Genomic DNA, 26,620 nt, shown 5'->3' on the forward strand with positions numbered 1-26,620 from the left:
ATAAATGAGACTGAAGCATAGAGAGTCGGAGTGAGAGTTGTTTTGGTCATGGTGCTTCAACACTCTGATTAATGCTCATAAACACCACAGCAGATGGGAAGAGAGAGGAACGAAAAGGCCGAGAAGGAAATTTGGGAAGAGGAGCACAATGAAAACAGATCATGAGAGGAAGAGAGAAGCTGGGAGGATGGGTGAATAGAGGCAGGAGGTGGAAAGGGACACGGTTACACCGAAGACATGAAGCTAGCTGATGACAGAAAATAAAAATTAAATAAAAAACAAGAGATTGAATTCTTTGGTTGTTGGGCTGGATCAGATTGGGCTAACCTTTAGACCTTGTAGTTATGAAGAAATACAAGAAAAAAAACAGACGGAGACCTGAGTCTGCACCTTTGAATCGAGCAGCACTTAAGACTTCAGGTTGGACTCGAGCTCACGCCGACGAGTCTAGAGTCAAGATCGGGGATTTAAGTTTCATGAACAATCTTTATGTGGCGTAATTGTCGGAGAGAGTAAGCTGGTAAGTGTCGGTCATTTGATTAAGTGACTGGTGGCTAACACCAGTTCTCTTTCCTGAATGTGTTAGACGTTTCCCTGCTTTCAACAAAAGTGATTCAAATGGACCTAGAATCCGTAGTAGTCGGCTGATTGACCGTTTGGTCGATTCATGCGGATTTGTCCACCCATGTAGTTGTCATGGTAACATGCACACACTTTAGATACTCTGGTTTGGTCGTGTTCAGTTTTGATACTTAAAAAATAGGGAGGTATGCATAATATCAAATGCTCCTGTTGTGTATTTAGAGCATGAAATTGAGGCCTTCTTAAAGAAAAAAATCTGTACCCAGCATCTCTGCTGACAGTTTTTTTTTTTTCCTGCAGACGTCTGCCTTACTCGAGCCTTCCTCCAGGGGTTTTACTCAGGTGGTGTTCTTCTCCTCTTCATCAGTCTGCAGACTTGCTGTTAAAAACCTGCTGCCACGTTTGCACTGATGGAAACACGCGTCATACTGGCGACAGGCCAGTCTGTCGCAGGGCAACACAAGAGACACACAGGACACACAACCATGCACACACACACTCATACCTAGGGGCAATTTGGAGAGGCCAATTAACCTGACAGTCATGTTTTGGACTGTGGGAGGAAACCGGAGTACCTGGAGAAAACCCACGCATACACAGGGAGAACATGCAAACTCCATGCAGAAAGACCCCAGGCCGGGAATCGAACCCAGAACCTTCTTGCTGCAAGGCAACAGCTCTACCAACTGCGCCACTGTGCAGCCTCCCCAATATCCAATCAGTGTTTTTACTTTTGCTTCCTCGCCTGGTTTGTCCTTCTATACTTTCACACGCTTGTTTTTAGTCCTGCCTCCTTTTGTTTCTGGGGCCTGTACTGGTTTCTGTGTTTTGTTTTGTTTTTTTCTTCTCTTTCACGCATTAAATCATGTTTTGATAGGTAGATAGTTTTAAATCACACTCACAGCAGTAACTCTAATATAAGACGTCACTGTAAAAAAAAAAGAGAGAGAGAGATTTCCAAACAATATTGTCACTGTTTTGTATTCTCCAGATATGAACGGTTTCCTTGGAAACTGTATTAAATAACTTTGAGTTGTTTAAAAAAAAGAGCTTAACTTACCTCCAGTATCTAATTCTTATGGTGTTAAGCTACCGTCATTACAAAGATACTTTCCGTTCTCCAAAATGAAAAGCTCTCCCTGTTCTTTTTATTCAGAAATTCAACATTCCTTATTTTCTCACTGCATCATCTCGTCCTCCTTATTATTTAAAACTAGCCACTTTTAAATGCGGATTTAGATTATGGTTTTCTAATCATCTTACAGATCCTTCACCTCAAGTAAAAAGAAGAAAATAATCCAAATCACGTTCATTGCTGGCAAAGGGGTTGATCATTTGAGCGCAGAGTTTAGCAGGTTTTTACTGCATCAGTACACAAACACCAACAGTTCTTCAAAATAAAAACAAATTCAGGAATTTTCTGCCTTTTACCTATTTCTACTTATTTTCTTTTGACATAAATGCATATTTTGTTTCTCCTTACGACGTCATTAGAGTTTTCACACCTGACTTGGACTTGTTCCCGAAAGTCTTTGCTATTGACAAAGGTTCAGGAGTTTACTTGAACTTTAACCCTTAAAGATTTCAGGCTTGACTCTGATTAGCCCTTGAAATGCTTGAGACTTGACTTGAATTTTCCCTTTTAAACTTGAAACTGATTCTCCATTCGAAGACTTGAGACTTGAGACATGAGATTGAATCAGGTATGAGCCTGAGCCCTTAGTTGGCCCCTGGTAAAAATGACTTGTACTTGCATCTCTGTTGCAGACCGCAACACCACCATCCTCAGTTTGTTTACATTTATAGTTAAAGTAGAATACTTGCAGAAAATAGGTTAATTAGACATTTAAATCCTATTACGATCTGGTTAAGTTAATCTACTAATGCAGCTTACTTAAGCGACTTAATGCGAGTCTTGATTAAATCTTCCTACTTTGAGACACTTCACCATCATAATCTCTGTCTTTATTGCAGCTCCCCCGCCCCACTTCATTTCAGAGCAACATTTCCGAGCTGTCATTGTGCAAAAACCCGTCACAACGAACTCCAAAAGCCTTTTTTTTTTTTTTTGCTTCACATAAATAACTGTAGGTTTTCCCCACTTTGGAGGATTTTCAAGAGCAAGTCAAGTCTGATGTGATGAATTGCAAATGAAAACTAAAATGCCACATTGGGGACTTCAAACGACTTTGAACAGACTTTTAAAACAGACTGACACCCTCTGTTTTACAGCGGTGCGTCACGAGTTAGTCATATGTTAAAACTTAGCGAAGGATTGCAAGTCGCGAGTACTCAGCTCGGTTTATCACGAGGGCCATAACTTGTGCCCGAGGTGGAACTTTACAAAGCAGATGTAAAGTTTCCTGTTAAGCTCACAGCTTGGACAGAAGCCAGATTCATGTGGTTGCCAAGGTGAGCGTTTGTTTTCAAATGAGTTGTTACCTTGAAAGTAGCAAAAGTGACATCACCTGAGTTCAAAAAGTTTCCCCATTCAAAGGATGCCGTGTGCTGCGCCTTTCGTCGAGCCGACTCCCACCAGGTCCTGACAAAGGGAAGGCATTTGATGTCCACACACTGAAACTGGTTACATTTCACATAAAAAAATAAAAAATCTACTTTTGATGTGGAAGTGACTTCTTCATTCCACAGCCAGCAATCAGCTCAGAGTATGAAGTTTAGTGTGACTCACTCTGCTTTAATGTCAACTTAAGCAAACATTGTTTCTTAAATTCATTATTAAGGTAATGTTTTGGTTTTGGCTTCACCCTGTCAACGTTTTAATCATCCGTGTATGCATATGTGTGTGAGCAACCTTAAAAATATACCATATTTTTACGAAAAACTCTAAATCAGAAATGTATAACGTGATCTTACTGCTTGTATTTAAACAGTACGAATATCTCGAACTGATGCTAAAATAACACATAAATGATTACTGCAATATTAGTGTTATCTATGGCATTTAATTTTCTTCATTTTGGGTCTGATACACAGACTTAAGCAATCTCAAATTTAGCATCAGGGTTCACATGCTTGCACATGCTTCTTGGGGTTCTGCTCTTTAAAAATTAGCGCAGGTTTAAAAAAGTGATAGCAGAAGGTTAATTAGGTGCTACTATCTTCTCAGATAGTGAGTCTGGAGTTTGTTCCTTAGCAGATTTGCCACTTGCTGTTTGCCAGCTGTAGTTGCAAAAAGACGTTACCTTAGAAAGAGACTTTTTTCTTCTTCTTACCAGGGACTGAGAAAACGGACACTTTCATCAGGAGCCGGTTTGCTGAGTCATTGAGACCAGTTGGCCAAACTGTTGAGTTAAAACTCAAACCGAAGGCACCACATATAGCCAATATTTTTTTATTTTGCTGAATCCATAAGCACCATTCCCAATTTGGGTCTCAATGTGATCAGGTAAGATTAGAAAAAACTAACTCTGGTAGTGATCAGATTGGAGTTCACAAAAACACATACAGTAACTAAACTGAACAAAAAAAAACAAGAGTTTTAGTTTTTTGTGTTTTTTGTTGTTGCTGGAGTTAATTCTTGATTGATTCTCTAAACCAACTTTGTTTTCGACAACCTGAGCGCCAACTCAGAGCCTTGGCGTCACAATCAATGATGTTAAATATTACACTGTTTTCATAGAGGATCTTACTGCTTGGACACAAAGGAGGTTACGGTAAACTCGATGTTTGGAGCAAGACTTACTCCCACCACCTGGTGATATTCAACAACCGATGGTGTTTTAAGAAAGTCTTAAACACTGCTTCATGAATTCAGTAGAAAATATCGACCGAAAGCACCTCTCTGCTATGCGTTACCCCCATTAACTCTGTGACAGGTGATGTCAAACTAAAGAATGGCACTCTGGTTGTTAAAAGAAATGCAGAAGAGAAGTCCGGAACAAGTGAACGCCTGACCTTTACTTTTGAGACAAACTGAAATACAGTTTATTACACCATAATAAAGTAATCCACTTTGCAAAAAGTAGGTCACCATCATACGCCTTTCCCTTCGAAGAACGAAGCTTCGCTTAATTCACAGCGCACATCGTGTTATTCAGCTTCAAGCGCTTTATAATCAGAAATATACAAAATCAATGAGGGTTGCTTTAAAAGTGTGTATTACACTGCTGGTTTTGTAGCATTTGATTTTTTTTTTTTTCTTTTTCACAAGGACATAATGAGGCAGCAAAGGGTCCTGTCTGCACAAACTGTTTGAGGATAGTTCCACAAAGAGCATATGCAAAAGTGTGCATAATCTTAATGAAATGAAATCCAGGCAGGGAAAATATAATTTTTTGTGGGGGGGATGAGGAGGTTTAGAGCGTGGAAAAAGAAGAAACATTTCAAAGAGAGAGGAGAGCAGACGGGTGGGGGTTGGAATTTTGAGAGATCAGTAGCAGGCAAGACGATGAGAAAAGAGGGTTTGGGCACAGTGGGATTACTCCAAGACGTGGTGAGTGGGAGACAGGAATACAGAAAGACAGCGAGAGAAGAGACATGTTGACAGCATCAACTCTTTTATATTTTCTGTGAAAAATGAAGAGGCAAGAGACGTCCTACTGTTTGATTTGCAGCAAATTGAGGTTATATCCACAATATTAAATAAACTGGGGGTACTTATTAAATCTTTTCTCTTCTTCCGTAATAAAAACACATATTATAAAACGCCAAAGACTGAATTATGCTGCAAAATGACTTTTGTGTTCCTTTTGCCCTTTTCCCCCTCACACATGCACGCAGCACCACAAACCTGGAAATTGAAGATAGTCATGGGAAGTTTCGTCAATAGAAACTTTCATTCCAATAGTTTACATAACAGTGGCTGTCGCAGCAATGACCCAGCAAATTTTACCCAAGGTCAGACCATGACTTGTTTAAAAAAAAAAAAAAAAAAAAAAAAAAGTGACGAAGAGTTGCAGTCAAAAAGCATATTTGGTCCAAAATGAATGTGGCAGACTGCATAGCTCAGGTAAAGTAAAGCAAAGCTGAATCTGGCAATCTGACGATATTTTATCAATAAAATATCATTTCCTTCCAAAAGTATTCATATCCCTTGAACATTTTCACACATTGTCTTGTTGAACCCAAATACCCTGATGATTATAAAAAGACGGACAAACAAAACATACAGAATTGTTACAAAGCTGAGGGGGAAAAGAACAACAAATGTGTGTTTGTATTCGCCCCCTTTAAATCGGACGCCCCTAAATAAAATCTTGTGCAAAAAAAGCTGAATTGAAGTACAGGACAACGTCCCCAGATGAAAATAACAAAAGTTATCAAAATACTTTCGACTAAGTTAGAAGTGAAACTTCCAGCAGGACAACAACCACTAACATGCAGCCAGAGCTGCAACGACATTGTTTGGATCAAAGTATTTCCATGCGTTAGAAACACCCAGACAAGACTCAGATCTAAATCCAATGGAGAATCCCTGGCAAGATTTGAAAACTGCTGCTCTTCAGACATTCAATCTGACTAAGCTTGACTGTTTTTCTCCCAACTCTGAAGAAAGGGGAAATTTACATTCTCTGAAAGTGCAAAGCTGACAGAGCCTCAAAAGACTTGGGGCCCGGAAGGGTGAATAATAATTTTTTTTTTTTTTAAGTCGTGAAAAGATTCGAAAACCATGTACCATAATTTCTTCCACTACGCAATTATGCGTCACTTGGTGTTAGTCTGGATTGGAAATCCTGACGAAACAAATTGACGTGTCAAAACGTGAAAAAAGTTTAAAAGGACGCTACATGTGACGCCAAAGTGGAGATGTTTGACTATCATGAAGAGCCGCGGTTTTTTTAAACTTACCGCTTCGCATCAGCACAAAAGGCGCACTGCAGCTGTTAAGCACAGCGTTGGAGGGCTGATTATCTGACGTTGTCTTTCAGCAGCAGGATCTAAGCCCCTGGCAGACACAGAGTTCCATGAACTCCTCAATATATATTAAAGTTTTTCAGAGTGGAATTTGAAGCCACCCGTTTGACAGCTGAAGCTTGACTGAAATTGGGTCATGCATCAGGACAGTGATCCCAGGCACAGCAGGAAATCAATGGGAGGAAAGACGGATAGATATATACTTTATCGATCCCATGGGGGAAGTTGTTTTCACCACAGCGGCTGGCAATAAAATAACCATCCATAAGGCAAATGACAACAAAAGCATACACACAACAGTCAAAAACCAAAGATATCAAGATTAGCAATAAAAAGGACTTAAAAGTCTTTTAAATATGGATGCAACAGATTTAGATTTTTATAGCTAATGTGTAAAGATGTTAACTGAAATGTGTGTCAACCTTTTTTTATATAATTTACAGTTCTAAAGGTTTTTTTTGTAGAATAAAGGCAACCAAGTCACAGCACAGATCAGTGAAAACGCAGCAGTAGAACCTTTAGGGCATATGTGTCAAAGTCCTCCCAGTTTCCTGTGGTTGTGAAAATTCATGTAAAACATCAACAGATTCCCACTTTTTTTTTTCACTAATGCATAACTGCAAATTTTCCATAAAAATGGTCAAAAACATTAGGTTTAACTGACCGCTAACTCCCTCCTGTAGATGGCAGTATTTTGTACTTTTACAACGCTTCTGCCTCAGCCTTACTTGGTGTCAAGTTATTAGTTAGTCCGGGGTCGATGTGACGATGAACAAAGTCACAATTCATACATAAATGTAAACATTGTAAAATTCCTTGAAAATGTTTCCAAATTATCTTCACTAATTTTGTGATTTTATTGCCCAAAACTAATCTCAAAATCCTAGAGGGACTGAACAATTTTAAGAACTACTTAAAATGCAGAGACAGCTATTTGCTAATATTTTAACAGTCTGTTAATGGGTTTTATTAATACATTCTGGCACCACCGGCCCTTTAAGAACATCCAGGATCTTGATTTGGCCCAAAACGAAAATGAGTTTGACACCCTTACTTTAGGGAGCTCAACTTAAACAGTTAAAATGACATTAACCCGTAGATTCAGCTTTGTTTTTACTAAATATTGCAACTACTCTTAAATGATTTTACCAAAGCAAATGTTAAACTTTTTTTTTCTTACACCCTGCAACATAAACCTCTGATCTGAAACTGAACTGAAATACCTGATTTTCTTGAGGGACTCAATCCCTCAAGAAAAGGAGGCAGATGTTCATCTCAGAAACGTCAGACTCCTTCCAGAGCGAACGATTCTTATTGTGAAGAAAGCAGGTGAATCTCCAGAGATTCTCTGACAATAAAAGTGTCTGTTCTGGTCCGCTCCTCCATGTGTATTGCGTTCCACCAGAATCTGTCCCCTGGTTTTCTTTTTATTTCATATTTATTTAAACATCAAGCACCGTGTGTTGTCTTGTGTGTGTTTTCCTCATGTGTTTCTATGCAAGGACACATCTAACAAGGAGAATCACCTCCTTCTGGCTTAAGATGTGGAAGCAGCTGCAGATCGTTGTTTGGGCATAAAACAAACCAAAAGCCTCTTTGATTATTCAACCAGCTACTCATCTAGTCCTCCAGCTTCCAGTCACTAAAGTTTGTGTGCCTTTCAAACTGAGGTTTTGTGGTGCAATAATGATGTTGCAGCTTATGTTGCACCTATGCAATGGAGCCATTATCTAGCAATGCAAAACACAAGATACAGAAATACTTTCTAAACAGGTATGGAAATATGTCATTGAATATTGTCATTAATCAGTCATTGAAACTAAATTAATTAATGTTTCAAAGCAACATTTGTGTAATATTAAATGAGTTTCCATTAGAAATACTCCCTTTAATCTATTCCCATGTTTTATGAACATCTTCTTTCACATGAATAGGTTATTTTGTAATATATAAAAGTAAGCTAAATTCCTGTTTAGTATTATTTTAGTAATTTTTTTTTTTTTAAAGTAGCAAAGAATGTTCTGTAAAGTGATTGTCCAGTAAAAATTTAAGTTGCTTTCCATTAGTATGTGCATTCATATTCAATAAATATTGAATACATTACAATATGTGTTTCAATAAGGCTTGTGTGCCAGATTAAAAGTACATTTTAAAAGTGAATGATCTTAATTTATACAGCACTTTTCTCAATGTGCCTTACGTTGGAGCTGCATTCAATTAACACACTCACTCATGCACCAATAACGCAGAACGGTGGGATCAATTCCTTACCTTGACAGACGTGTGAAGAAGAACACTGGACTTTAACCTACAACCTTCCAACTTCAAGATGTCTACCAACTGGGCCGCAGTCAAAAACGACAACCTTTAAGCAGGTCTCAAACATTTTAAGCCCAGACTTTTGTATTAAAAATTTATTTTTTATGGCCCTAATGTAGCAAATATCATGGTTATAATCATAATTACAAGAAATAAAGGCTTAAAAACAACCAATTTTGCATGGCAAATTAAGTCATTGAAGTTACATTTTTTTAATAGTATTCCAATTTATTGAACAAGGCTGTACATTGTGCATAATAGTACTGTGGTTGTGGTCTATTTAACATTTATTTTAACACCAGAATTGTCTATGCCAATTCTGACCAAAAGGTGTTTCAACCAACAACAGTAAACTCTGTTGTGGACATTAGCATTTTATAGTCTCTAGGCTCTAAATTCAAATTTCACTGAAACCCAGAGATGGAACAATGGACAAAAAAAAGGACCAAAATGAGAGTGGAAGAAATTTTGAGGAAGGAAAATAAAATAAAAAAGGAGACCAACATAAAGACAGATGCACTGTGAGCAGAGGAAAGGGAATGCTCGCTATTAGCAGCAGACCCCGCTGACCTTCATTCTGTCTTGAACCACATAACAGTCAGCACATATGGCTCCACTTAATGTGCCGAGGCCTGAGTAAGTGTGTGTGTGCGTGTGTGTGGGGGGGGTTTTCTATATCTGATCTACCCGACCAAGTGAGACTACTCGTTCTGGTGTGCATGCCTTCTTTTTTTTCCCGTTTGGCGTTTTGCAGTTTGTTTGCATGCAGACGTCTAATTGTGCGTCAACATGCGGCGCCGCATCTATATGTTTGCGTGTGTGTGCGTGTGCATGCATGTGCGAGTCTGCAAACACTGTGTGCTCCTTAATTGGACTCCATTCAAGTGTTTAATTACTCATTAGAGATGCTGCAAAGCAATCCATACACCCGCTTCCCCCATACTTTCTCTCCTCATGCCCTGCGTGACTTCCAGTCCTCAGAGGCTCAAACACTTTGACCTAAACTACATGGATTGGTTCTCCTTGTCAATCTGGATCAAGCCGTCCACGTTAGATGGAGATACACCAGCCAACTGGTGACGGCGGCGCAAGACGGACAGTTAATGAGTCAGCCTGACTGACACTGTTCCAGCTTGTCCGTGTGCACGATCAGTGGTTTCTGCATGCAATCATGCAGGTGGTGAGATAATGGGCCAGTCAGTCAGGAGGCCAACAAGCTAGAAAATCTTTCTACAGTCTAAGGTCAGTCATGAAGTCATGTTGTTGCTGTTTATTTGTCAAGTTGATAGATAAATGACTGAGTGGCATTCAGACCAGGGCTGGGCAATGTGGCTGAAGAACACATCACAATATCAGCATTTCGACAGTCGATATTGATAATTATTGATTTGATTTGTTTTAAATATCCAAAATACTGGCAAACTGGTGATGTACCTTTCCTGTTTTATCCTTTTGAGGTCATTTTCTCCTTTCGCTCCACACTCTTGTTTTTCATGCTTAAGGAGTTATGAGACACGGCGGCAAAACCTGAAACTGTTACTCAGCAGGTTGTTGCTAGGTAACCAATGAGCGAGTGAGTTAGTTGATGCCTCCCCACCTTGCTCAGCTGGCAATGAGAGGTTGACCCTACGTCAGTGCTGTGTGGTTATGAAATGGGAGTTTATTGAAATTATTAAACACTCTATTGGATATTGTTTGCATTGATATTGTTGATTTATTTTCTAGCCCTTCTTTAGGCCATAAACGTCAATGTATATTTTATTGCGTTTCTATTAAAAAGACCCACTAAAAGTAGTGCATGAAGTAAACATTGGCGCTTCTTTTTCATTTTTGAGACTTTCTTTTCAGTCTTCGTTGCAAAAAAGACAAAGGTCAGTAAGATTAATCAGCTTCCTTGTTCCTGATGAAGAAAAGCGTTCACACAGCATGATGCTGCCATCACCAGTTTCATGCTGCGTCCATGGCGATTTTTATGAGGCATACATACAGTTCAGTCCAGTTTGGTCCAGCCTTATTCCACACATTTGATCCGTTTTCTGCGTGGCGGAATGCAGAATTACTGCCACTTTTTCATAAAGGAGGGATTTGTGAAGTTCATGATTAACAGTTGTCCTGATGGAAGATTCTCCCACCTGAACTGTGAATCTCTACAGCTCCTCCAGAGATATCGTCGGCCTCTTGGCTGTTTTGTTTAAATGCTCTCCTTTCCAGACTCGTCAGAGCGTGCAGATAATCATGTTTTGGTAGGTTTTCAGTTGTTTCATACTCGTGTTTCATATTGTTTGCTGATGGATTGAACAGTGTTATGTGAGATTTTACCCTACAGTTGTACTGGTTGGCGAGCACAGATTAAAAAGCTGAAATGAAACACAAAGTGCTAAAAACAACAAAGTCTATGCTGAGCTACATTGCTAATAACTTAAAACTTTTTATCACTGCCTAAGGTGATGTAAAAAAAAAAAACACATCCCGGATCACAAAGAAGGGATTTTGTAGTTTAGCTTTCAGAAGGCAAACAACCTGAGTAGCTGTCTGTATCCGGTGGTATAATAATAATAAAAAAAAAAATCATCTTATAAAACCTTGGTCCTCCAGTTGACTGACAGCGAAGAAAAGTTTGCCATTTTGTCATTAAAACTGCATCATGTGGCCTAAAATATGAATGAGCATTGATAGAATAAAAAATGTATCAGCCACTTCCATCTTTAAACATTGATTCTTTGAACGCGTGACGTTCCTTTAGCCTCCTGTCGAAAGATTCCAGTTGGGTGTCCTGGCCTCCGGCGGCCATCCGGCGCTCCGATCGGGGGAGTCGCTCTGAGGCGACCTTGTCAATACCAATTCACGGCTGCTCTTGTTTACACGATCGACAAAGACAAAGCCGGTCCCGTGTCCTGCAGAATGCCCCTCTCAAAACAAGGGGACCGATATAGGCATATCATGCAGCCTGTCTGTCAGCCTGTCAGATGCACTGCCAAAGCTCACCAGAATAACTTATCCCGCATGTCCATCCATCAGCGGATTTGTCAGTCTTTCTCGCTCCATCCGTCTACCTTTGAGTGTATTCTGTCTCTTCTTTTTAAGGGTGTGTTTTAGCCACACGGTGACACTCCATCTTCGATTGGGGGGGAGAAGCAACATTGTATTTGCATGTAGGATAAGGACCGTGTATGCAAACACACTGCATGTCTGTGAATTTGTCAATGACTGGCGTAAGGGGTGCTTAATCCATAAGTGGGGGGGGGTCAGGCTTTCCATCTTGGAGAAATGAATAATAACCTTTCGGAAACAGTGAGTGTCACCGCAGTGATCAGTGTGTGACGTTACTCATAGTGACAGAAGTGGAACTTGTCAAAAACGGCACAACTCGAGCTCGGCAGCCGCCGATTATTTATTTTTTTGACAGATCCGCGCGTATGCCTGCAGGAGCTGGGCGCACGTACGTTATGTTATGCGTTTGTGTTATTTGCTGCCATTTCCTGTTGTTTGGCTGTGTTTACACAGAAGTCAGGATCAAGAGCTGATCTACATAATTAAACATGTGCATCTGTGCTCACAAATTCCAGGATTTCCCAGTGTGGTAATTCGGTTCTTCAGTACAACACATCTGTCGATAGATTTCGGCAGAAAATGTGTCGTGTGCTGTAACGTCTCAGTGAGCTTATCATATTAGACTCATGTGCAAATATGCCGATATGTATCTTTCTGAGAGGGTTTTTGAAAAGAGAGGCATTTTTTTTTTCCCCTCAAACCACTTCCCCACGTATGAGGGCATCAGCAGCAATGCGGCAGGGGGGCACCGGCAGAGACAACACTATCGGAAAGGAACATTTCACGCTGGGAGAAAACTCTGCAAGACGGAGATGCCTCTCTGTGTGTGTGTGTGAGCGTGTATGCTCGTCAGTCATTTTAAACATTCAAACAGAACAAACAGAGAGAAGAAGACGGACCGGCAGGGGGCACGAAAATACATTAATGCGGAAGGAAAGTTAAGACAGAGGGGAAAAGTGAGGGAAAACACGAGGGGGGCGATGGGAATCCAGAAGACCAACCGAGATGCTGAGCTGCTCCTGAAGGGATTGTGATGGAGATACAAAAAAAAAAAGTACAGAGAAGGAGCAAATGAAGCTAGCAGATAAGGATTGAGGGGATGAAAATAAAAGAAAGAAAAAGCAAGACAGGAGCAGATGAAGATGGAGAGATAGAAAACAGAGAGTAATGTGGAGTTAATTTGGGAAAATGACTGAAGCCGTGGCGCAGCAGACTGAGACAGCAGCGTAACCGAGGCTAGTTAAAGACACACACGGTGCAACAGCTTGCGCTTTCTTCCTGCCAAAAGGCCAAATGAGGGGAAGCTGTGCATGTTTCATGTGCTGAATAAGTCATACAGCCAGTAATAACGCCGAAGTCTATTTGCGCTGGTATGTGGCAGAGAGCGAACCAGATGTTTGTTTCCGCCAGAAAGAGAACGATGAGAAACTCTGTGCTGGCGCAATATACTACCAGCTACATCTAAGGGTTGGGATGAATAGGTGACAGGATGGTTTTTTTCTTTGAGAAATGACTCGCATGTCATCATGGAAGATGTGTAAAAAAAAAATTTAATTGTCCAAATGTTCAATCAGCAAGCGAAACTCGTTGCTTTTTATAATCCTGTAAAGTGGACACAACTCCTTCCTACAAAGCATTTTTCAAAAATGTAGCCACATGTAAGAGTTGTTGGATTTTCCATATCTGCCATCTTTTCTGGGAATCGAGAGTGCTGACCTTTCAGGTCACAAATAGTCTCCGCTTGTGAAAAACAAGCGGTAGGCAGCTGAGCATGTAGCCCAAAGCAGACGGCCACTGATTTGGTGGCTACAAAACACTGAACATATGCATCAATCATAAGACAATGGCCACCAAAAGAACTTAGGGACTTAACAGACTAGTCTGCCTATAATTTGTAACAGAGTGTGATTGCTGTTTTAGTCCAGTCTCGACAAAAACTCAAATCCTGGCAGCACTGATGGAAAGATCATTTTTGTGCTCCAGTTCTGATCAGCATCATTAGCCTGATATGTGTACTAGGGTAAGCACTCCCATTTGTCCCAACAACTGTGTCAACTAAATACTTTACGTCAGCAAATTGTGCAGTGGTTGTGTAAAACATAGCAGCGGTGAATGGAAGCAGATAAAATTCCCAGTTTTTACTTCATCAGTCTGTAGTTTAGTTATGTGAGTTTAACAGGTATTAGAGTAGCTGTCAAAATGTTTTTTTTTTCCTGTGGAGACTGTCTTAAGATTTTAAAAGTTGATCTCATGCATGTCCTTTCAGATTAAAGAATCACTTCAGGCTAAAGCTACATACATACTATGGATCAAAAATACTGAAATCAAAGCTATTTGGAATTGAACAGATTAAATTAAAGACACTGGGGGGGGGCTCGAATAATTCTTGACTGCAGCTAATTTGCATACATAAATATGCATTTTAGTGACCAACAATTGATTTAACTTTATAAATTTACCCACCAACAACAGAAGGAGGACACAGAAAAAGTACAAACTAGTTAGAAAACACATTGTCCTACCTCAGAAACTTTATGTTAACAAACAAACTTGTCTGGCCGGTCATATCACTAGAGCTATCACAATAGCTCTAGCATGAACTTTGACCATGTTGCACATAAACTGAAGTTTTCCGATTAAAACAACAAACTTGTGTTATGTAATCATCCATATATATATATGGTGGCGTATTTTGTTTTAAAGAGATCCGTTTTTAGAATGTTGCATTTTTCAAATTACTTTTAAGCTTTAAATAGCAATGAAATATAATGTGATGATCTTTGTCCTTTGCAGAAAAAAGAACTAAAATAAAATGTGAGAAACAGAAATAGGCAAAATTTCTCCCACTAACATACTGAGGCATGTAACTTGTAGTTGACCCCAAAAAAAATCCACCTAAATCTGATGTGCTCATATGAAAATATAACATAGCCTTTTAAATAATGTATCAATACATTCATGTAACAATGTGCTATTATGAAATTATTAATGAGCTGGAAGTGGAATTTGTCAGCTGGGGATATTGATTTTTCAAAGCCAAAGCGGCTGGATCCGTGTGCTTTCTCCAACCCAGTTAGGATTTCAGCCACATTAAAGGAAAACAGCAGAAACCAAGATGTCCTCTGCAAAGTTATAGCAGTTTAAATTTAATCTTTCATCCAATCACTGTAAACTTGCCTTACCCATCGGAATCTGGGGATATCAGGCTACGACACAGCATGACTTTGATTGATAACCACGGTTGTGAATGCAAGCTTGCACTTGTGCGCGCTATTTTCCAGCCATGCTAATAATATAACCTTGAGCCTAATATCTGTTTGAAGGAGTTTGTCCAATGAAGACGATCTTTCAAAAGTGCATTTTAAGTATGCAGACAACCACTTTCATCCACTTGACTTTTCTTCTTTTTTTTTTAACCAAAATCTTTCAAGCATTTAGGCTGACTGACTTTTTTTTTTCTCTCTCTCTCTTTAAGTCCGAACCGTGAAGGGCACATTAGTGGCAGTGACAGAGGGAGATCAAGTGAAGCCGGAGAAAACAAGAAAGTAATGCATGGGGACGGAGTTAACATAGTGAGGGAGAGAGAAACAGAGAGAATGAAGGAAGACGGAGAGAGGGAAAATTCCTTTGATGTGTTAGTAGATCCAGCCTTCTGTTTAGCACGCAGAAAAGCTCAGTAAATATCCAGTGCTTCTCCAAGCATATGCTTTGATCACGGCCATGCTGAGAGATGATGTTGATGACTGAATACTGGAGAGCAGCCTCTACGCACAGATTAACACGTAGTTGGTACTGTATATGGAAAAAACAAAGAGGGGAAAAAAATATATACAAGCATGTTTCCACTTTTTGTCTCTCAGTTCCCGTTACGGCGACGCGCTCGACACAAGCTTGTTTAGTTTTTTGTGATATTCGTTGCCCCTGCAGTTAAACAGGTTTATTAAAAGCAGCCGAGAAGTGAAACGCAAACGCCAAATTCTCCAGCTACAGTACAGAGGATGACACTCCAGTGGAAATGTGAGGAGAATCTGGGACATTGGGAGATTAGGTGCCACTGAAACCACAGTTTTACACTCTGACAATGTGAAAAATGCAACGAATGCACTGCCATATTCAGAGCTCAATCAAACACAATGTTTGTGAGTGATCCTCCTATTTTTGGTTTTTCTGGGTATAAATCACATTCTTGTTTATAATTTCTTTTAAAAAGCGTGCACACTATTATTGGTCTCAGGGTTTATACAAAATACAGAAATCAAAACCATATTTAATTTTTTTTTTACAATTAAAAATGTTTAATTCCATTCAACTGGAATATTGGCTGTTAATCATCTTAAACAAATCTGACTGTGTGTGTTATTCTGAAAACAAAAAAAAAGTGCTAGGAAGATCAACATGCATAAAACTTATTAAAAACGTCCATATGAAATGTCTTTCACTGGAAAGGCATTTTGTTTCAAAACATTAGAAAAGCAGATGAAAGAATAAATAAAGTGAAAAATATCTGTAAAAAAAAAAAAAAGCAATTGTGACCAGAGAGGAATTTTTCTCTGCTTATCCCATTAAGGACATTTATGGATTTAAAGTGTTCAACAAAAGCTTGATCCTTACACAAGCTGTGAAATTTTATTTTACATACTGATGCACCAATATGAAAATTTGTGTCAATATCAATATCCAGTATTAAAATTGCTTTTATGGTCAATGATATCAAAATGTTCCTGCCCTTTCAAAGCAACACTGCTGCTTCTCTGCTTCAGCTAGCAGCCAAAAATCCTGCACTGCATCACTGTCACACGCGCAAACAAACACCACATGGTCATATTTAGACACACGCTTACATAATGAAAAAAATAAATGGTCGCAGTAGTTAACATGGAGTCAATCCTCAAATCTTCAAGAAATAACTACTTGTCAATTATTTGTACAGTCTGGATCATTGGGTTTTCTGCATTTTATGACCCCTGAGTAATTTGTTCGAATTTTCAGAGGTCCAAAACACACGCTTTTGCTCATCAAAAGAAGCTCCTGCTCTCCAATTCCTACACGGCTACACACACACTGAGGATAGCTGTTTGAGAAGTAGCCATGAAGGAAGTATGAGTGCTTTCCCATGTCTTTTTTGGCTGGTGCACTGTGTGTGTTTAATTCTGAATGACACACAGCCTGAGAAGACAAGATGGAGGCTGTGGGACACACAAACCTGCCCTCGCATCAACATGTGCTGCTTAAGATCTCGGAGTGCAGTGACACCCCAGCATTGGGCGCCCACACACACACACACAGTTCCACATGCAGTTTCCCCTCGCCTTGGTGGATTAGGAATGCAGACGGTGTCAAAGCAGCAGGCCAGAGCGCTTAGTGGCTTAATGCGACCTAATGTATCCTGGCACATTAGCCCCCTTTTCGAACCTAGCATCCTCGCTAATCGAGACCCACTTTACCAGGCCACCATTTGCCCAGCCATGGCAGCAACACACACACACACATTTCCCGCTTGTAAATTCACAAGGGCTAATGCAAAATGGTTGTCATCCCTAAAGGTATCATTGGACGATCGATAGGCGAAGAACATTTTCCTCAGATGGAAAACCACAGTTGTTAGAATTAAAACGAAACACAGAAAGAAAGAAAAAAAGAAAAACTCCTCCATCTGCTCTTCCTCCATCTGGCCTCCACCTTTAATGCAATCTCATTACCCCATGTTTCCGAGTCCGCTCCCTCCCCTCTCGGTCTTTTTTCTTCTTCTTCTTTTTCCTCTTTTGTCCTCATTCCAGGCATATTTCCATTTCTCCTCTGCCTGTTTCTTTTGTCTTTTTTCCCCGTCTGTTCTTTCCTTGAAGTGCTTTTATTCTCATTCTGTGCATCACACTTGCTGTTTCTCTCCATGCCTTTCCCCCTTTAGTAGTTAATCAGACTTGATTGGGAGCAGAGAGAGCCGAGAGGAGCTCCCCGGTGGATCAATGCCTCTAAATGATCTGCTCAAGGATCCCTTTAGAAGCGGCAGGCTGTGCTCTGATAGGGCACCGAAGCATGAATGCGCTCATTTCACATCTAACTCACTTCCTGATTTGCCCTCTGGGAGGGAGACAGGCCTGCCATTATAGGGATAATTTGTCCCAAAGCTAAATATCCCGCTAACCAAGAGAGCTTAGGCTAAAATGTCTTTATTCCAAGCAATCAATTACTGCCAAGGTGAGGAGGAAAATGATGAATTTGTTAAAAAAAAAACTCAATTTTGCATGTGTGTGCATGGACCATCTGCGGTGGTGAGATTGTCCCGAAAAAAAAAGAAAAAAACCCCGTCTTTGTTTATGCTCATTTGATTGAAGATGCTTTCCCGCGTCTCAAATTTGTCGAGCTTCGCGAAACAGGATTTGATAATCTGCCATAGCTTAAATCCATTTGATGTGGTACATTTGAAATTAAATTGATCTTGTTGCCACGGAGAGAGACGGCGATAATGACAAACACCGGGAGAAGCGGTTGCAACAGTGGGGTGCGCATGTCCGCCGAGACATTTGATATTACACCGATTCATTTAAACTTTGCTCAAGATGTTACATAGTGCACCGAAGAATGTTTCAAAGTTATTTCACTTTTGTGGAGGGTTATTAATGGTAGAAGGACGCAAAGTTGGTCAGTTCTTCCTAATTTGCACAAATCAAAGTTCCGACACGGACAAATTTTGTAAGAAATTCCTTAAAAATAAGATTAACTATTTTTTCTTAACTTTCTAAAAACTTCTAATTAGTAAGCAGTGACTTTCTCTTTTTCTGGGCGACACTGTAAATATGATGTGACACAGATACTTATAACTTTTAGCTATACTTACCTTGCCACCAAACAGTAAATATGATGGCAAGGGAGACAGTCAAGTATTCATAGTTAGAGAACGGCAGCAAAGAGTGGCGTCTTGGGGACACAGCGTCTCAATAACAACTATAGTTAGATGCTGTCTATATGCTAAACAGTTGTTTGGAACAAATGCCATGACAAATTTAAACTTATGGAGTTTACTAAACTCTCCTGGGATTGTGAACTGGGTGCTTAGGTCAGATGAGGACTTTGTGTAAAATGGCCTGTACTTGAGGAGAGCTTTTTCTAGTCCAGAGGACTCCAAAGTGCTTTACACTACGTTGAGTCGTTCTGACAGAAGCAAGGTTCCTACGCATCAGTGCCTCTGGACCCTCTAATCAACACCAATAGGCAAGGCGGGTGAAGGGCCTTGCACAATGGCTCAACCCACCAAGGGGTGACCGCCATCTTAACGGTCACCCCTTTATGTGTGTCGCTTTTGATGCCCTCACTCTCTGAACACTGAGTATGAGTATGAGTGTTGGAATCAAACACTTTGTGCTACTTCACAACGGGGTTTGCTACTCTGGCCGTGAAATTTTCCTCTTTTTCTTCCTCTTTTTTTCTGGTTCATTTCTGGTTGAGTCAGAAATTAACCAGAAAGTTGGTCAACCTGTCAGTTTCAAGCATCTGCATGCTGAGGTGATTAACTCACGGTCAGCACGGACAGAGTCTCATAGCGTTGCATAAAATAATATTATTGACTCGTTGCTACAATATCAGGATATCGGTTGTGTAAACACTGCATAGCTGTTGATCAAATTAGTATGTGCCAAAGTGTGAAATGTGTAGGATGGTGATGCTGGAGCATTTACCAATAAAAGCTTAGCTTCCTGCTCTCGTGAAAGGCAAGGCAGACACACAATGCTGTGATGAGGCTATGAGACCGTGGTTGTTGTTTTTTTTGGCAACAAACCATCCAAAGGGTTTGTTGCCCTTGTGTGTGATTTATAAGAAAGAAGTATGTGGAAAAGCACATTGTGACACTGCTTAGTACGGCAGAGGATCTGTGATGCTGAGGACCCAGAAACCCTTGTCTGTGTGTGTGGCACTGTGATCTTTTTGAAATACCTGTTGACTGCCAGCCACAAAACTGAAAATGGGTCATTATTGGTGATCCAAAATCAACATGGAAAAGGTCCACCAGACACTGAATCACCTTTTTTTTCCCATGATCTTCGCAGTCTATAAACCTTAATAAATAATGAACACCTGCAGATTGAACAGAAGAAAGAGGGCACAAGAGAGGACCAAAGACTTTGGACGATAGATTGTGTAGAGAGGAATGGTCAAAGACCAACCTACGTTCAATCTTGTGAAACGAGAAAAGTTCTGTTGTACTGGCAAATGGGTTTTATTCAAAGTATTGACAGCATGGGTACCATGAACTATGGTGCAAGTTTGTCAGCATTTATATTTGACAAATGTGTCTCGTATTTCCGTAAAAAATTAAGCACAATCCAAAAAGATATTATTTTCATGGCTTTTAGTCGAAAACATATATATTCACCTTGAAAACCTTTGCCAATGCATGCAATTGACCCAAGATAAAGATCAAATCTTACTGTCGCGTTCAGAACCAGGCCGCGCTGACGATAAACACCGCTTCCTTGTTTCAATGAAACCCGAGAACCGGCATGAGATGAAAAACAGCCGCAGAAACAACCTCTTACTCAACACGTCAAAACAATGGAGACATCAGTGAAGCTCAGAAAGAGGACAAACTTCAAAGCCACATTTCATTCCTCAGACCAACTCTAATCCCTGGAGGACCCCTGCAGATTCCTCTGAGCATAGATCAGTGACTGAAATGGACTATCAACCCCAAACTGCATCACACAAAAAATAAAATAAAATAAAGCGTGGAAAAAAGGCAGTACTTTCTTAGGTAACTTTAAAAATTCCTTGTCAAAAAGAAGCTGCTGGTTCACCTCTATGGCCGCCGAGACGAGTTCCGACTTTCACTAGGTGGTCACCGACGGCTCGATGAATGTCACATGTGATGTCAACACTGTTAAAATATCATACAGAGATATAGGACCAGGAATCCTTTTCACCCACAGCTTTTTCCAACAACTCACTTTTGGAAGGTGACGTACTTCTGTTTTCAAACGAGTTTCAACCTAAATAGCGTTTATCTCACCTCCACACTCAAAAATACAATATACTGCTGATATAAAGTAGTAAAACATATACCTAGTGTTATTGTGGCCTGTTTATTTTACAGAGTTTATTCCATTTTATTTTTCAAACCCCTTGAATTTTCCGCATTTTCTTGGGGTTGAATCCACAAATTCTAATGTTTTTATTTAGGTTTTATTTTGCGGACCAACACAGAGCAGAGATTAATAAGAAAATCTTCAAATCAACATCTGAAATGCGTTGTGTGTGTTTGGATAATAGACTGAAGAGTGTGTTAGCTGTACAAGCTCGGTATATTGTTTTTACCTAAATCGTTGACCAAAAACGACTCCTCAGCTACATTCCCGACCCGTCTGCTTAGTTCGCTGGTCTTCATCATGCTGTATGTTCACTAATGAATACAAATGAACTTCTCCTTAACAATGACATGCTTCTTTGTGTTGGTCTGTCACACAAACTGCGGTGGTTCTTGCATGAATGGCGCTCTGGGTGCAGTCCCTCTGTCTTTCCCCAACCAACCAATCAAAATGCAGGAAACCATATCAAAAGCTGGCACTGCACACGATAAATACGCAGTTGTGCTCAGAAACTGTTAAATATGTTGCAGGGGTGTGAAAATATTTGTAAGTCTGAGTAATAAAATAATTAACATCCACAACTTGAATCTGTTAGCAGGAGTTTCACTTCTTTTACTTCTCAAGTTTAGTTTCCGTACTTGGAGCTCTGGCACAAAGGGAAGCACGGAGATAAAGCCTGTTGTCTGGGTGAAACAATGCAGGCGTATATTTTCAAAGTTTTGCAAAAAGAGCGGAGGTGTCAAAGAGCTCAGGCGTCTTCACACGTGTTCCTGTACCAGCATTTTACATCAGACGTTCTTTGACTTTGTTCTAGATGAAAAAATACAGAAAGGATAAAACATTGTTATATAGTATACTGTATGCATGTCGTTATTTACTCGTTTTTACACATATTTCTTTATGCCAGCCTCAGTAATCAGCGCGTGATGAAATAGCTGAACACCTACTATTCCCGGCTTTGCAGATTTGGATTAAAATATGTTAACGGCCTACTCTTGAACATCACTTTTACCCACTTCTCTCAAGTATCATCCCACCAAGCTCGTTTAAGCTCCCTCACTGGGAAAAGACTCTTGAATCAAAGCTCTCACGCCTTTACTTTAGTAAGTTAAGTTGGTTTCTGTGCATGCTGTAGTGTACCCAAACTTTTAGAAAGTTTTTTTTTTTAAATACCTACCATATAAAATCGGTTTTATGGTCAAAGAACTTGCAGGCTTTTTTCCCCATCTTATTTTTAGGATTTTAAGCAAAGAGAAATGTCAAATATTTTCAAAAAAGAGAATCTCAAATTTTTTTTACATTTATATCACTGCATATTTATTTAAAGTGAAAACTGAACACATTATTTGTGATCTAATGACGAAAAATGGGTGCTGTCTTAGTGTCATTCACTTGTGGAAGTTCTTTACAGATATTACGTAAAGACCGATATCAATAAGAGTCGCTATGGTAGGAATAAAGAGCCACAAGCATTTTTTTTTTCAAATCGAAATTATGCAACATCAGCTGAGTTTATTTAAAGTTACAGATAAATTAATCTCAGGGCATTTTACTTTGGAAAAAAAAAAGTTTGATCCAATTACACTCAAATCTCACTCAGTCAAATTCTAGTTTAATCAATTTCAGCCCCGGGGAATTTAATTGTCTTCACGTTACACAGCGTGATTACATTAGATGGAAACTCACCCCGGCTATTTCTGCTGTGCAATCATACAGGAATCCAGTATTAGGTAGAGAGTCAATATTCATAGTTTTTCAGGGAAAGTAGTCCTTTCCTCTTGCGTCTCTCGCACAATCAAATTCTGTTTCAGCAAACCTCACGATTCCTTCATCCACATCTTTGGAGCGGGTAACACACTTGTCATGTTGAATCACTGAGGTTTTAATCCACAGTTTGTTGTTTTTCTCCTGTTTTGCAGGTTCTGGCATGGCGAGTACAGAGTGGCGGTGAACATCAACGACTATCTAGACATCTACTGTCCTTTCTACGAGGGCCCTCCGTCCCACGGGCGAATGGAGCGCTACATCCTGTTTATGGTCAACCACGAAGGCTACACTTCCTGCCAGCACAGGATGCGCGGCTTCAAACGCTGGGAGTGCAACCGCCCCAGCGGTCCGGACGGGCCCCTGCGCTTCTCAGAAAAGTTCCAGCTCTTCACGCCCTTCTCGCTGGGCTTCGAGTTCAGGCCTGGACACGAGTACTACTACATCTGTAAGCCATCGGCCAGCCCATTCTCTCTTTGTGGATTTTTTTTGCACGGTCCTAAATCTGCATGCCATGCATATGCAAGAGAGCGCGTCTGTTTAGATTTTACCCGCGCTCAACATGCATGTGTAAACGGTATGTAAATATCCAATCAGCAGAAGTTGATAGAGTAACTTTTCCAAACATAGACCCCATTGTTACTCGCATAGCTACAGGCGCGAATAAACACACCTCTCTCCTCTCCCTCGCACTTTTTTTTTTATATCTTGATGTATCTCTCAGCGCGTCTCGATATCATAAGTGGTGTGCTCAGCAAAGTGGTAAAAATGTCACCAGGGGTACTTTGTAATCATTTTTATATTAGCTGTATTGATGTTTCTCCTCACTTCAACAAGTGATGTATTAGTGGCACAAATGAGCTTTGCTCCCCTCGAGAATGTTTTTCTGAATCAAATTAAAGTGCTATCATTCCTCCGAGCTCACGCGGGACAGGCAGAAGCTCGGATGTACTCGTAAACACCTTTTTTTATTTCCCCACCAGCTCCCAGATGGGTTCACTATATATATATATATATATATTGTTAAGAGGAATATTAGTTACAGATCATTCAAAATTTCATATTAGAAATTACGTTGTAAAGCGTTTTTTTTTTGTTTTTTTTTTTTCCTTGATGCATAGGTGAGTGGAAACACTTTACACAAAAATTTGGTGAGAAACAAACAAAAAAAACGATCAGACAAGGTTAGGATGTCACTTTTGATTAAACTGTGCTGTTGTTTTCTGAGTAAGTGCCCTCCAAACTGGAGCCAACAGCAGAATGAGCAAGATGTGTCCCAATCAGACGTTTTGTCCCTCATATCAGTTTTACTTAACATTAGTCGTTTATTGATTTTGAGACTCAATCTATTGGGTGCAGTTTACTAAAGGGGCAGCTAACGTTAGCATATAGTTTCTCTGTTTTTATGTCACTGGTAGGTAAAAGATAATTTTGTCATTGTATTTATTAATTAGCTCTTTATCTCTATTGTCTAATCAAATCAAATGGTAGATGAGGTCATGTGACACAGAGACAGCGAGCAGCACCTGCAACTACAGTCTCTCTTTCACTGGGAATATAGTTGAGAAGCATGAAAAAACAAATCTTAGACTGCTGATGGGAAACCCAGGCTGCACGATGTGAGGAAAACAGGAAACGTATCGATCTTAGATTAGCTGGCCTTTACTGGTGACTGGTTACTGAATGATAAATACTCAAAGTGAGATATAATGAAGAACACAAAAATGTGGCAAATTAAATGAACGGAAACCCCATTTTTCTTTATAACATGTCGAGACCGGGAGAGAGTAAGACTCTCAGGAGATAACAAGAAGGGTGAACATTGAACATTAAGCCTTCTTTCATTATACAGCAGATCTGTTTTGTTAAGTTTATACGGACAAGCTTTTAAACTCACTTGAATTTGAAAATGTCGGCAGCCTTTCATAAATTCTTGGATTTTAGGTAAGGAATCACATTCTCTACAATGTAGACCAGGAAACTGCTGTTTTAGTAAAGCTAGACATGTTGGTAACTATTTTGGTTTTTTTGTGTGTGTTTTTTTTTACAAAAGCTACTTGAGTGCCATCAGTGACAGTCCACTGCATGACACCATTTCTTCACAGACAGCGGAAAAGCCGACCTTGATCTTTTATAACGGGAGATTATGTATTTGAGCCACGACTTATAACACGACGAAGGTCCTGAGCCACTGGTTTCTATTCGGCCTGAGAGTGGGACAGGTTTCTCTGCCCTTGGACATGGTTCTCATGTTACATCAATATTGCCTCGGTTCTGAGAGTGCTTTCAGAAAAGAAACCAAGAAAAAATACACTGACAGTGTCTGAGGCTTTGATTCACTCTTTCCCTGCTGTCCTGCATTCATATTTTACTCGTCATGCAGAAGCAATTTTTGTTTTTGGCAGTGCAATAAAATAAGCGGAAAACAATCACAAAGCAATAAAAAAGCCGTGTCCCTGCGTGGAAATAATAATCTAAATATAAATATTTCTAATATGTGCGAGTATGGTGTTTGAGTTGTCAACACTACAAAGGCACAGCAGGCAACAGTCGGCAAACTAAAGAGCCGCAGATAACAAGTCATTCTGCTATTTTCCCAGTCAGCACACACACACACACACACACACAGACACACACACATTGTTTTTCATCTTACGTTATGACACTCTGGGCCCCTCCAGACTTGTATAGTTGCTGACTTTGGTATTGTGTCTCTGGAACCCCTTGGGCTTGTGTGCATCCAGATGACTGGAGTGCTTGTGATTATCTTTCGCTACATGTGTGTACGATACGGGGTGGGGGGCTGTCCAGGGTGGGCGGGGAGGGCTCAACTTGGGGTCAGCTGTCAAACAATCGTGAGTCTGTGAAAGGACACGTCCGTCATCCTGATTGACAGCACCGGCGCTCAATTTTCATTTCTCTTTGTCTCCAATCGGAGCAAACCAGCAGCCTCGAACTCACGCGCCGGTCAGGCCTGTTGTCTGAACTGCTGCCCATGACGACTTTAAGCAACCGACCTTTCCGATGAACCAGTGTTTGTGTGCGTTTTCTCCTCACTGGCTTGTGGAACATGTTGAGTGTTGATGGTGATTTGTGGCAAAAGGCCTGCCAGAGAGTCCTTCGGTGTGTTTGTGTGTGTGCGTGTATATATATGTATATGCAGGCAGGACGTGTGTGCGTGTGTGTTTTGTCATGTGCTTGACATGTTGACAGGTCAGTTCCACCCCACACTTGCTTTTCCCAGCTGCCACCTGATGGGGTTGAGTGGTTTTCAATGGGTTTTCAGGATAGATCGGATTGCGGATGTGCTGGGAAACAGAGGTGCTGGGATAGTTGATAAAACAAGGAAAAGGGCAAAGGTGAAACCGAAAGGGAGGGAGCATAAGGAAGAGAAGGGGGGGGGGAGTTCCAGGATGTAACAGAGTGCCCAAAAGAGGAAAAACAGCCTGGTTATTTTCAACATGTAAGGGTTGGGAACGTAGCAACGGTTACGTCAAGGGTAAAGGAGGTGAAAGGCAGAAGGATGAACGAAGGGAGGAGTTGACGGCAGACAGGGAGGGAGCAAAGGGCAAAGGAAGGGTCACGTTTATTTCCTGCGCTCTGTGGATCCTGATGATGGTCCACTGTGAGGTCACCATGGTCTCTGGCAATGCAGACCTCCTCACTGGGGGGAAAAACAATAGGTCTTCTCCCACATTTGTGCAGCACGCATTCCTGCACACACACGTGTGTGTGTGTGTGTGCGGCGCGGGTGTGTGCACGTCGACATGCGTGAGTGGTCAAACTCTGGCCACCATCTCCTCTGAGGTCTCCAGCTCTATTTCACATCAGAGTGAGGTGGGACTAAAAACCCTGATTCAATTTCATCCACTATACTTTGAAGTTTGAATCACTGGAACTTTTTTTTTTTTTTTTTTTTTTTTACATTTCTTCCCCTTCTTTTCAAGGGGTAG

The 26,620-nt window shown here is 40.4% G+C and overlaps 1 protein-coding gene across 2 annotated transcripts in view; it reads left to right on the top strand.

Annotated features, from left to right (window-relative positions):
- efna2a (ephrin-A2a) overlaps positions 1–26,620 on the top strand; it is a 111,715-nt gene that overhangs the window by 75,565 nt on the left and 9,530 nt on the right. For both annotated transcript variants that reach the window (XM_017302528.1, XM_008399172.2), the window contains exon 2: positions 22,823–23,115. In XM_017302528.1, the coding sequence (XP_017158017.1) occupies positions 22,823–23,115 (293 nt within the window). The remainder of the gene's footprint in view (positions 1–22,822; positions 23,116–26,620) is intronic.

This window comes from Poecilia reticulata, linkage group LG22 (assembly GCF_000633615.1).
Source record: "Poecilia reticulata strain Guanapo linkage group LG22, Guppy_female_1.0+MT, whole genome shotgun sequence".
NCBI lineage: Eukaryota > Metazoa > Chordata > Actinopteri > Cyprinodontiformes > Poeciliidae > Poecilia > Poecilia reticulata.